The sequence below is a fragment of the Sinohyriopsis cumingii genome, chromosome 19, assembly GCF_028554795.1.
Source record: "Sinohyriopsis cumingii isolate HCF-2022 chromosome 19, ASM2855479v2, whole genome shotgun sequence".
NCBI lineage: Eukaryota > Metazoa > Mollusca > Bivalvia > Unionida > Unionidae > Sinohyriopsis > Sinohyriopsis cumingii.
Genome location: NC_142979.1, coordinates 45671649 through 45686114, shown reverse-complemented (window position 1 = coordinate 45686114; position 14466 = coordinate 45671649). Strand labels below are relative to the sequence as shown.

The window sequence follows — 14466 nt, the reverse complement described above, 5'->3', positions numbered from 1 at the left end:
ATGATAAAATAAGTCGAATTAATATTTGATAGATTTATCAAGATATAATTTTCAGACATATATGAAACATGATTACATTTCCGTAGGGTTTATTAAATCCTATGATTTTGATTTCATATTATTAGGACCAAGTAACGTAAGTTACCCATATTAAAAGTGATATGCATCAACAATAACCATTTATTTGGTTGTATTATTTATAATAAAACGTACAAGTCAATTTTGAGTGCCTTTTATACTCACAAAACCCTTGCTTTACAAAAAAACCACCGTGCATAAAAAGTGTTACCTATGTATCATGACCTTTTTGGAATGATAGACGTATATTGATACAGCAATAATGTATGCATTAAGGAAAGAAACGTATATAATGAGTTAACGTGTCAGCGACATTGATTTGTGCCTCATTAGTGAATTTGGGTCTAGTACGCGTGATCATGGTGTTATTATATATTAATAAATAACGTAATCTTGTTTATTTTACATCGGTAATTTAGCAGTAAAATATTTTTTAAACTTCTCTTTTAACTTGAAATAGTTTGTTATTATTGAGAAATAATAAAATTACGAACACTGACAAAAAAGAGGAAATAAACTAAATGATGTAGTACGACTGATCTTTCAGAAACCGTCCGAATTCTGCGCATTAGCCATGATGATTAACTCGATAGCGACAGCATTTCTTGAGTAGGCATCAATAATGTGTTTTTTACTGAGTTCAAGTATCATTTGTTAATGGTTAGCAAATCTCAATGAAAAATCAGATTAAATTGTTCAGTTAGAGAGATAATAACATAACACTTTGGCTTATTGACGGTCAGCGCCAATTCAGTCGATTTCGGGTTATAAAAGTCAATGTCATAACGTCATCTCAGGATGACTTAGGTTATTATGTTGGAACCATTTTATATCTAAAACTGACGACATCCCATCATGCTTACATCCTCTCTTATTTTTCCAAATAAAACGCATCTAATGATTTGAAGAGCAGGGCGAAAGGGACAGATAACACTTATTTTTCGTTAAGCACAGAAGCGGAGTTGATCAAATGGAAAAGTTGAAAAAAAAATTGCAAATTTTATACAAGTTACTAAGTTGAAGAAAAACAACAATAAATAAAGCATTGACAACCATGTCGCGAAATCTCAGAATTATTATATATTATCCTTGGGGCGACTTCTCCAGGCAAAGTGGGGCGACTTCTCTAGACGAAGTGGGGCGACTTCTCCGACCACAATGGGGCGACTTCTCCTGACACCTGGGATGAGTTCTCCCAGGGCGAGTTCTCCATGGGGCGAGTTCTCTCAGGGCGAGTTCTCCGCTATTCATGTGACTTGTACCACAGGGGCTCGTATCGTTGCTTAAAATTGACCTGTCATCCATTACATATACTATAAAATAAGTCTGATAATACAAACCCGTTTGTTTGTACCCCCACCGAGTTAAATAATGGAAACTTTAATGTGATAAAAAGTGCAAGGAACTTAGTCAATTCATTCATTGATTTACGGTTTCTAACCTGACTATGAGTAGAGTGGCCCTAACCCTCGTCTTGTGCGCGTTTCATGCTTAACGGAAGTTTTCAGTGCAATAGACGGACATGCTTGGATCCATTCCCAGTTTCTGGACAAGTCCATTTTAAGCAAAGGGGTGTATGACTGCTACAGATGTACATACATAAGTCGGCTGCTTCCGATATTTACAATGTCGAATCAAGCAAAGGAAAATGACAACTACGCTTTTCATGTGGATTTAACAAGCAGTTTAATTTCTATGTTCATGTATGTAGAGGGATATAATTCCAAACTCTCAACGTTGTGTAATTTACGCAATTATTCAACATTTGCCGAACAGGATCAACTACGTCATTATGTTGTCTGATGGAAATAAACTAGGCTATAGTACGCAATATGGCGCCGTGTTAGTAAGGAAAGTCCGTTAAGCATGAAATGGTGCAGGGGATGTCAGCATTAATGCCATTCTGGTCACAGTCAGGTTAGAAATTATAAATCAATGATTCAATTGACTTAGTTCTGTGTACTTTTTATCACATTAAACGTTCTCATTTTTGAAATCGGTAGGGAGGTACAAACAAACGGGGAATTAGAGTCAGATTATAGTAGTTACTGTATAGTACATGTATGACAGGTCAATTTTAAGCAGCGATACGAGCCCCTGTGACTTGTACTATAAATGTGGCATAATGTGTTGTCATATTCTACAAAATAATACTCTTTCCAATGTTTTCATGTGGTTTGGGTAAGCATCGTTTAATTTAGATCATGTTTGTGATGGATTCGGGCAGGTTTTGGGTGAATCATGCAGCCGCCAGATTACCCTTCGCATCACTTTGAAGTTATTTCCCCTTACTACCTTGACAACATTGATCTACAAACTGTGATACATTGTTGAATAGGAATTGCTCAGACACGGTAAATTAGTTTACAAAATGTCAAAAACGTAATTTATTCGAACAGATTAAGGTATCCCAATCGTAGTCCTCTCTGTGAATATGAGTACACTGCATACGAAAAACATTACGATGTTATGCAATGAGGCAGTGGCATGATATTATTGGTCTTTTTCCTGTCGACTGAGTCCCATGACTCAGTCATATAATGGTAGGGTCGTATGATATCGTGGGTTCTATGGTATCGTGGTATTCGGAGTTTTCTTTATGTTTTCTGGATAGCGCTACCCATCGCTTACTTATGTAAACTACATGACTATAAGTTACTAATTTATGTTGTCTGTTGATTTCGTTAAAATCTCGGGATTTCTGACGTGTACACTTTTAAAAATGTACCCATGAATAATGGTCATACCACATGTTCTCAGACAGAACCTATATCTTCTTAAAATCTCTATCAGTGTTACAGATCGGTAAACCAATCTGTCGTCTCTTAATGCCCAAGAATGTTATGCAAGAATTACATCACATGATTATCATATTTGTCAAGAACCAATATATCAAATTATTAGTAGTAAATAAGAGTCAAAACGTGATGCATGGAGGTTGGTGTTTTCTGGTGGCTTTCGCAGTTGACAGGTGTTGACTTTAAAACTTTGTTGTACACGATTTGTTGATTTTCATTTTAACATTGGGAGTTGTTTGAATAGTCTGAAGTCAGTATGTATGTTATGTAATGAGGCAGTGGCATGATATTATTGGTCTTTTTCCTGTCAACTGAGTCCCATGACTCAGTCATATAATGGTAGGGTCCTATGATATTGTGGGTTCTGTGACTCACTCATAGAATGGTAGGGTCCTATGATATCGTGGGTTCTATGGTATCATGGTATTCAGAGTTTTCTCTCTGTTTTCTGCATAGCGCTACCCATCGCTTACTTATATCGCTCATGTTGGTGATCCATTTCTCAGTGACAATCCTGGCACTACTGTCCCCATCACAGGTGGTTACATATGCATTTCTTTAATTCTGTCTGATAGGTTTCTGTTGCACGGCACAGGTGGCAGAATGAGTGCCATGGAAGTTGCATCCATTCTTCAAGTTGATTTATACTTTGTGCAGCATATTCATCAAGTTCCCAACATTAGGACAAGTTAATGCCATTGTAACAAAACATTTCTGGTATTACCATGATAACAGATTAACTCTTCTTGCTTAACATGGAATCTACATGGTATCTGTTTATCAATCGTTTTCGATGGTCATCTTAAACCTTATAGCTATAACACTTTCATATAGAAAGTAAAGTAGTGGTGGGTACTGTTAATAGTGAAAAAAGTTCCTTTGCATTCCTGAAATACATATGATGAAATTATTTATTTGCTTGTTCACCTTTCACTTTCTGTCCTCCTTTTTCACTGCATGTTTGTATGTTCCATTATCATCAGTCCTTCGTTCTTAATACTTTGGTAAAGCTAATGAAAAGTGCTTGACATTAACTACCTATCATAAAATAACCATGTAATTATGTATGCGTAGGAAAGATATTGATTTTCCTTGTAAGAATGAGAACTATGGTAGTTGTTTGTTTCCACTGGTGTGTGTACTGTGATGGCACTTCCCACATGGCAAGATTGGTTAAAAAAAAACAAAGACAAATTTAAAGAAAATTATGATCATGTATGGCTCTGAGCAGGTACTTCATTCAGTTCACTTGGTTGGTTGGTTGGTTTGGTACTTTACAGCACAGAATAATATTGCATTTGGAGTAAAGAGTCATGAGTTTGTCACAATAACCACTGATCCACCATGGCTTTCATGTTCTGTTGAATGGTACATTTGTCAGTAATCATGAATGTTGAACTAAGTATAGCACAACATGCTTACCGGGTAGTTATGGGGAAAATGATATATTTATTTATACATCCATGTTTTTTCTACAGTGGATTTTGTGGTTTGTCGATTAGGCCATGTGAAGGTAATTAGTTAACACTTACTTGTGCAGTTATTTATATACATCTTATGGTGATTTAATAACATTTTTGGTATTAGTGATAAATACTTATTGATGTTGTTTTTTGTTAAATTTGATAACAGTAAATTAGTTTTTCTCATCATAGAGTATAGTCATTTGCAGGGACATGGGGTGCTTTAGAAAACTGGATATGAGGAGATTTAATGTAGCTGGTGGTCTACATGGGCCACCAATTCAGATATTGGCCTACTGAGTTAGTAAAGGTGGCAACATGTGCACTAAGATGGGTAGGTGCAACATATGATACAGGAACTAGCTTGTTATTTATGGATATATATCACTTCATGGTAATTACATGAAATGTAATGTCCCCAACAATGCGGGTTCAAACTCTAGCTGAGTAAAACCAAAAAGATTGATTTATAAAAATGGTACTAACATCTGTCTCACTAGGCGCTCAACATTAAGAAGTTAGTGTTAGGACTGGTCGGCCTGGTGTCAGGATAATGTGACTGGGTGGGACATTATGCTACATGTCTGTGGCATGATGCCCCAGTGCTAGACATCACTATAAACTGCCACATTGCAGACATCGTAGTGATATGACTAATTTTTTGAAAAATAACATTATAAATCCAAATCACACACACACACACACAGACCCAACAATGATTTTGGTGGGTTAGGCTTGGTAATTATGGACCCATTGCATGTATTAGATAACTTCAATAGCACATTTATTTGGATGTGACAGTGTGTCATTTCAGTGGAAAAAAACTATGGTAATAATCGAAATTAACAGATTATGGATGGGTCACAACTGTACCCTCCTTTTTTCTGGAGCCAGGAATGGAACCTGTGTGCATAAAGATGTGAAGTCACTGTGTTACTGCTTTTAATGCTTTTTATATGCATATATGACCATAAGATGACAATTGTAGAAGTTTCCAAATTATGAATTGGAATTTTGTTCCAGGGTGGGACTTAGGTACAGATACATTTCAACTTCAAGTGCCAATTTAATTGCATACTTACCTGATATAATCAAGGTCACTAAATGAATACTTAGATTGAAAGTTTTCTTCTTAATTATCTCATAATGTGGTTTAAGGTGCAAGTCCCCACAGCCTAGACTGATAATGTTTATTGCACATTGTCATGTGTGTATTTGTGGTAATTTATGGCTTACTAACTACAATCCTGAACCTTATCATTCCTTACATATCATTTTGTGTATTTCCTGTACAACATTTTCCCTTAATGTTTCAGTGTCAGTTAATGTACTCACATTCATCACATATATTCACTGTGTATTGGGATGAGTTTCCACATACTTTCTTTGATGAAAGAAATATTAAGTGAAAATATTAGACCACATTCCGCACTCTTTACATTTTGTAAATTTTGCCTTGAACCCATTACAAAGATTCAGAGATAGTGGTTCTAGATTTAAACTCAAGACTCATTAATTAGTGAAGTATAGAAAACAAAATTATCAATTGTGGTTCAAAAGAGGACTTAACTTTATACATACAGATAGATACGTGAGTATGAAAATATTCCAGACTCTTAATTTTGTGGATCATTATAATGTTTGGGACTGAAAATTATGCTACTATTATTATTTTGTACCAAAATGCATGTACCATTGTGTCAGTGCCTTCATCATTAAATTGCTTTTTATAGCCAATACAGGCTTCCCTACATTTTTTTAAAAGGAATTACTGCCAAGGCTGTTCAGGCCTGACAAAAATGTATTTTATTTGCAAATAGTATTTGCAGAAAAATAGCTTATATTCAGTTTCTCTGAAGATTTATACAAAATCCACTTCTTACCACTAAATGTCATTAAGTGTCATTAACATTTCCTTTTCAGTGCATACCGATTCCATATTGCTGTACACAGTATCAAAGTCTTTGGACAAATAGGTATATACATTTTTTTATTATAATTTATTCTTTCACTCACTCACTACTAAATGTTACAGATACTTAATTAAGGAAATGGGACATCACTATTACCATAATTTTTAGCCATATCTTCACAATCAGATTACAATACCCAACTCACCTGTACTGAATTGTGCATTGCCAACAGTCCTTAAAATAACATCTTTGGTACCATTATATGAAATATATCTAATGTAATGTCCTCTATTTTTTATTTAATTAAGTGTGAAATATTGGCAAACTATTTTTCGTGTGTTTTGCATTCCTAAAATAGAACTTACATGTGAAAATACAGTTTTTCCACAATGCCATGTAATATTTGATTGTCTGTGCCACCAAACGTTACACTTGCAGCAAGAAAAGCAAGCACCTTGTGAGCTATAATAAGTAAATGGAGAGTGTATTATAAAAATAATACCATTAGTGGCTTTTGTCTCAAACTTGTATTGAGGTCTCTGTAGGATCTGAGCCATGGCTGTTGTTTGAAAAGGTAAACTGTATAAATCTTCATCAGTTGTAAACCAAATTGTATGTACAACTTGAAGTTTATGCGGTGAATGATATATTTTTCTTCTGTTTTGCAATGCACATCATAGTTTATCTACCATTGGTTTTGTACCTTTTGTCTTGTAAATTAATTGTTTTTTACTTTGAAACATGTGATCAGTGTTATCAACAAACTTTAAGGTGCAAATGGATAGCCTTTGAGGCATCTCTTGTAGAATCTCCATGTTAACCTCTAAATTGTACACAATTTCATTTTTCCGATATTTAAGGATGTTCATCTACCCATTAATTTTTTTCAAAAGTTGCACATTCATTTATTGGAATGTAATAGCCTATTGTATAGTCTGAGCCATGACAATTGTTAGGCTGTTAAAGATCTGATGAAGAATTTGGGTACAAAAAATTTGCGGTATTCACCATTTTTTCCAATTTTCCTTTATCATCATTATAGCATTTGTGATTGACTTTGCCATATCTATTTGGTATGAATCTAATTCCTCTTGATATTCCACTCTCAAACATCAGGAACATATTGTAGTCTGTTAACCTTTCTGACTACTCCCATACGTTAAACCATGACACTGTCATGCAACAGGATCAATTGTTTCTTTTTCGAAGAAACATTTATACACTCTTAAGATATGTTACACAGCATTGCTATAGCATTCTTTATATATTATTTCTGAGGATCACCCTTTTCAACTCAAAATGTTTAATGAAACGTTTCAAAAAGCTGTTTTTGTATTCATATGGATAAATGTCTTACCTCAGATATTTGGGTTGAAGCATTTTAAACCATTTCATCTTTTCTGTGAACTATTCATGGGTAACATTTTTTAATACTGTTTCAATGATTGCTGCATGATCCTAAAGCTACCTGGGTGCCTGAGTGGCTGAGTGGTCTAAAGCACTCACCGTTACGGATCACTGCTGTCTCAACTCTGTTTATGTGGGTTCAAGCCTTTGATTTGGTAAGTGTGGGTAGGTGAGAAAGGTTGCCTGTAGTTTCTCGTGGGTCAGTGGTTCTTTCTGGGGTCTTTCTGAGTTCTTCCTCCACCGTGTATACTGGTTGCCATGAATAGCCTATCTTGTGCTGAAAAATGGCATTAAACCCTACAACAGCAACAACAATAACAAAGCTACCCACCAACCAAACTGCCCTTTAAATCATTATTCTTTGACCCTTTTCCATGAATTATCCTCTGATAAAATCCTTGGTAAATGGAGTATATATTTTCATTGTTGATCAGTATGACTATTGCTTCTTGAGCAGGATCCTGTCTTCATTTAATTAAAGCCTGCAGGAACTGAATACTCTCATCACCAGACCAGTGATGAATGAATGTTGGTATGTATTTTGAATATTTTCAATTTACATTGCACCATATGTGCAGGAATTCTGTACATACCAGTCAAATGATCATGTTCATGCACCATATTACAGGCTTGCACAATTTTGTTCCCACAGATATGACAAATGCTGGTTGAGTTATTCAAAATGATTTTCATATCCTTTGCAATCACCAACAGTTTTGTATTGTCTGGTGTTTGTTCTACATACATTAGTTTTGCAATCTTACTAAATGTATTGTAGTATGGTACTTCTGTAATATATATATAACTCAACCAGCACACATATATATATATATATATATATGTGTGTGTTGTTGTGGGGTTTAATGCCATTTTTCAGCACACGATAGGCTATGCATGGTGGCCAGTATTAAGGGTGGAGGAAGAACCTGGGAAAACCCCGGGAAGAACCACCAACCCACAAGAAGCTACTGGCAAGCTTTCACACATACCCACATTGGCCGAATCCTAGACTCGAACCCATGCAGACAGAGGTGAGATGGAAGTGAACCATAACGGAGAGCGCTTTAGACCACTTGGCCACTCGGGGCCCCTATATATATATATATATATATATATATATATATATATATATATATATAACTGATAATGAACAGTGCAAAGCGCAAAACTAGTTTCTAACTGGCATATGTGCTTTAGATTCTAAATGAATCTTTTTCAAAGGCAAATACAAAACAGAGACAAGACAAACAGTTACAAATTTTTATGTAGCTATTTATATAGGTATAAAATCTTGAAAATGTTGATGTTTCAACTAGTTGCCTTCAACATGAGGTTAAAGTCTCTAAATCTTATAATAAAACCTTTTTCAAGCATGGTAACTGTTATAGTGTATTACAAAGTTCTAGTACGTACTTTTTCATATGAAGTTTTGTCTGTGATATCTCTTTACCTAAGCTTGACAGAAATTTATATGTGGATGTCATCACTGCATGAAGTAAATATGGCATGCTTTTCTTTCTTATTATATTGTTTTACTTCAACTGGCCTAATGTATTTATTTTCAAATACTTCCAATTTTTATAAATGCAACAGATTTGTTACAATATGATTGGATGTAAACGGTCACCTGATACTGATCTGAAATTTTGTACAATGCAGTAAAGAATCACTAAGATGTCCTGAATTCGCTGACAAATGGTATACTTGTGAACTGGTCAGACCAAAGCAATTCTGATCGTTCATGTGAGACATCTGTAATAATGCAGGAGTGCAATGCTATATTGGTCACGCACTCCGTACAACAGCAATTCAAGCTATGAGTGATGCTGGGTTTGCAACCAGAAATATTTTGTTTATGACAGACCACAAATGTGAAGAGTCTCTAACAACTTACAGTCGAAGACCTATCTCTGAACAAAAACAACTAATAAGTTCAGTTTTGGAAAAAAGGCTAATGGTGGTCAAGGTCTGTCTGTGCCAGACACTAACACCAACTCTCCTTTCACTTCATATCAAAGTCAGCAACAATTGATAAACTCTCCAATATGAATTTCGAACAATTTAATTGCCCATTCCTTCTAGCACTCCAACACTCAACTATGCAACCAAGCTAAACATATGGCCGGTTTTGCGAGCAACTCTACATATAACAAATGCACAATTAATTTCCCATTAGATAACTGAAAGGGTGTTGTTAAGTATTAACGCTGTTGAAACTGATATAAAATTTTATTCCAGCATACAATTAATTTAATTCTTATCTTTATTTTAGTAAGGGATAACATCATTTTGTTCATATTTCCATGTTGTTCATTGATAAAATCCATAATGCTTTAAGGTGTGCTTGGAAATTTCATTTAGCACACTTATTGTCTCCCTATCAGTTGTTATTATGTAAGGCCATTGTCATCTGATGTAGCAGATAGGACTAAAATTAAACAAGAATGCTGTTATATATATATATATATATATATATATATATATATATATATATATATATATATATATGTGCTGACACTAAGGGTAGCCATTGCCTAAGATGTAAGGTATGAAGTTTCTGAATAAACGTAACTGTGACAGTCAACATTTCATTTCACATTAGATCACTGAATGGATCTTTAAGCATTAACGCTGTTGAGAATGACATAAAATGTTATTCCTGAATATAATTCGAATGCATTATTCATGGAATAAGTTAATTGGACGATAGAAAGGACGAAATTGGAATTATAAGTTTAAATGATTATGGTTGGGTATTTATCGATGTGTAAATGTTACCTAATCACTCACAAAGTTAACATAAAGTGATTTTGTGAGTGATTAGGTAAATTTTACACTTCTTTTAATACCCAACAATGATCATTTAATCCTGTTTCATGCACCTTCACTGATATACAAAATTCCTCATCAACATTGTCAATATCTCTTTTATGACAGAATATCATCAGAGTAAGGTCTGTATCACTATAAATTATATTTTGTCAGTTTTTGAAGATTTGTTTCATCCTTACTTAAAATTGATTCAGTAGCATAAAAGAAGCATTTATTTATCATATTGTTCATGAGAACAGATACTGTTACATTTTTAATCAAGAATAGTAAATTGACATAGGAACATTCCTAGGAGGTTCATATTTATCAATGTTTTTAGTTTGGTCTGTACTGTACCCATTATGTGGTCATTTTTCCAACCATGATAAGTTTAAATACCATTGAGCATTCATTTCTGGTTTGTATATGATTGCTTTGAAATAGTTTTGATATTCAGGTATCTCCTTGATTGGTTTTATATGGAGACGACAATCTGTATAGCATATTCATTGCAACAACACAGTGTTTAAATACCATTGGACCAGAAAATATTATTTTTGAAATAGCAAATTCTAGTATTGCATTAATAAAATTTAGTGGCGTGACTATGATTGGATACCACTGCAATGACACAGGTAGTTTTGACCTTTCATTTACAGTAGAACCTCTCTTGAAAGACCACCCCTTCTGCCAAAAAAATAATGGTCTTTCAAGACAGGTAGTCTCACATAACAGGTCATAACTTTATATAATCAATAAATCTGTGTATGGAGATCCTGGTCTCTGAAAACAGGTGGTCTCATAGCAATGGTCTCTCAAGACAGGTTTTGCTGTATATTGCTTTGCATTGTGGAATCTGTTATTGTTAATTAGGTACATATATTGATCTATTTTCATACATGTTTCATAGTACAATGTTTCTTTAATGTAAATGATCACAATTGCAAAGTCACATTTAAGCAACACATATGACAAAACAAGGCCCTTTCAAAATACAAAATGTGTTTAATATTTTGTCTTAAAATCATTAGGTAAATCAGTTAACAGTCAATGATTTATTTCAGTCATTTAGTAGCTGTATGGTGTGTGAAGTATCACTGGGGGAGATTTTGAAACATGAGGTTTTGAATTCACTTGTGTTTGCAACAAGGAAGTAGCAGCAGTTCTTTGAAGCTATTTGTAAATAGAATATTGTTGTTTCTGCCAGAACTTCAGTCACCTGGTAAATCACATATTTGCTCTAGGGTCATTGAGGGAGAAAGTGCAAATTTCCATTTAAGACAAAATTTCAGGTACAAAAGCTATATACATTATATAAAGTTGCTATTCACCACACACAAAATATATTTCATTCTAGGAGAGAGATGGATAGTAATATATTGGACAGCCATTCTTTTGGGATGGAGGAAACCTCAGAAAGAGGAAAGGAGAGGTAGGAAATATAAATTCATTGTGTTATGATTATGTCTGTCTGTCTGTCTGCCTGCCTGCCTGCCTGCCTGCATGCATGCATGCATGCATGTATGTATGTATGTATGTATGTATGTATGTATGTATGTATGTATGTATGTATGTATGTATGTATGTATGTATACATGTATGTATGTATGTACATTGGTGGATGCTTCACTATAACATTAAGTGAAAGTTATTAATATTAGTTATTCAGTTTTAATGACAGATATGATTAGAATGGTATTCATCTGCACTCTGTTACTAAGATATGTATTATCATCTATTTCCAGCATCAATTTTAATGCCCTGAAAAGGGTGTTTTCTATTTTTACCTATCTATTCCCCCTATTGAGTGTATGTCCACTCTGATTGTTGTTTGTTCAACAATACAGAAAGATCTTGAAGTAAGACTGGACTTGCAACAAATATATTGTGAAGAATGCTTAGATCAAGTTCTGCTGGTATCATTTAAGTTCCAGATGTTACAGTATTATTTCAGCTGTTCACCATACACATTAATATAGAGAGATTGGTTTGGTTCCTGTGTAATAAATTCAGAACAACTAGAATGATTAAATAGAATTCATGGCATAGCTTCACTGATGAAATTTCTTTGTCAGGATGTATTATTCAGTAATATTGAGATATGACCCTTTATGAACTAAACTTCTGCAAAAAGGCAGAAAATTATGTATCTTCATTTTGTAATTTTCGTTGTGCCAAGGTGTGGGCTTTCATAGTGTACATTAATTTTCTAAATTTTTTTGAATAATTTTAGAGGGAGAAGATATAATGAGATATAATGATAAAAATTTCTTTCTTTTCAATTGTAACATCATCATGCAAATTTATTCTTAAATTTAACATCTCTTCCATCTACCCTGTGCCATGCCTTCTTTAGTGGGTTTTTCATGGCATCATTCATTATCATTTTAAAATTTATCTTTCACTTGTGTTTGTACCCTGTTGGTGTACATCTGTTTGCATACTGCAGGTTTCCTGTTTTTCTCCTATTTGAAATCCTGCCTCATTTTTTGCTCAGCATTAAGATATTAGTGTTAGGACTGGTCGGTCTGGTGTCAGGATAATAAATGGGTGGGACATGATGCTACATGTCTGTGGCATGACACCCCAGTGCTCGAAAATTACTATAAACTGCCAGACTGCATACATTGTGGCAAAAGGACTGAAAAATTGTTAAAGCTACATTAAAATATCCAACACACACACACACTATTTGAAATCGATATTTCATATAGGAATAATGATTATTTACCACATGATGAATGCATTGGCTGAAAACTTTTATTTCTTATGTACTAATGTGAGGAAACATTGCAAACTTGTATAACCATTTGATTCTTGAGATAATTGTATATACTCTTACAAATAATAAGTATGGTGTGTAATAAAAACTATAACTTATATGATATAGTAAAAGACCAAATGCAACGAGTAGTAATGCAGATGACATAGTATTAGAAATATATACCCCTTTCATTATAAGAAGGTGAAATAAATAGCCTCGTTTAACACAAATCTTGAGGGGCTCCTTAGAATTTATATTTTTTCTTTGTACAAAGCCTTTTTTAATATATTTTATTCATCTCATTATTTGAATCAGGGAAATATTTTCTTTTTTAATTGCAGAAAATGTGAATTAATGCTACCATTTGCAGGCAAAACAAGTAAATGCAGTTTGAGTATAAGTGAAGTAAACCATGAAGAACATTAGATGGACAAAAAAAACCTCGTCTGCCCAATGATCAGAAAGAAAATTTATACAGAATAGATAATGAAATTGCTAAGCCTCAGCTATACTCCATGCTGGTATTTAAAACAGAGTAAAAACCTTAAATAAATATTTAAAAGAATGACCTTAAAAAGGAAGTCAAAAATATGATTAACAACATTGTTGACATCATATGCAGACACAGAGTCTAGTTGATTAACTAAACATTTAATCTCATCACAATGCTGATGCAAACAAAACATTTTACAAAGGGCTGGAAGAAAGAGAGTCAAGTGAAGATGATGTGCACAGTGTCATTTGTCCACTTAATTCTGACTAGCTTTTTTTGTCCTATTTCTTAGTACTATAGGTTGCCAACAATGCCTTCTTATGGACTCCTTCCAGTCACAGCACATTTGCTTTCAGTGGGTCACAAAGATATTCACAAACAAAACATTTCACAATTTACAGTATTTTCTTTGAAAAATGTCTTTGATGCCATACTAACCATTTCTCTTTGGTGAATATCAAACTTTAAGAATGAATCAAACATTGAGTTTAAATCAAATCTATTTGCAATTAGCCAATTCTTTTTTCTATTGATTAATTGAGTTAGTTTTATATGTAGCATAACATAGGATTACATACAGGTACTTCTATGAAAAGAGAGCAATAACTATAGCTTGGATCAAAATGTTGAAATTTTATTGTAATTTAAGCTGATATCAGACAGATTAATTCAAGGTGATATTCTCTCTCTGGCTACAGAAACGCAGAAGATCTAGTGAAGTTCTTCTCTTGGAACTATT

The 14466-nt window shown here is 33.9% G+C and overlaps 1 protein-coding gene across 1 annotated transcript in view; it reads left to right on the top strand.

Annotated features, from left to right (window-relative positions):
• Positions 1–2390: 2390 nt before the first annotated feature.
• Positions 2391–14466, top strand: part of LOC149775627 (uncharacterized) — a 57268-nt gene continuing 45192 nt past the window's right edge. The window contains exons 1-3 of the mRNA XM_089943715.1: positions 2391–2432; positions 6263–6315; positions 11828–11902. Of these exons, the coding sequence (XP_089799841.1) occupies positions 11835–11902 (68 nt within the window). The 5' untranslated portion in view covers positions 2391–2432; positions 6263–6315; positions 11828–11834. The remainder of the gene's footprint in view (positions 2433–6262; positions 6316–11827; positions 11903–14466) is intronic.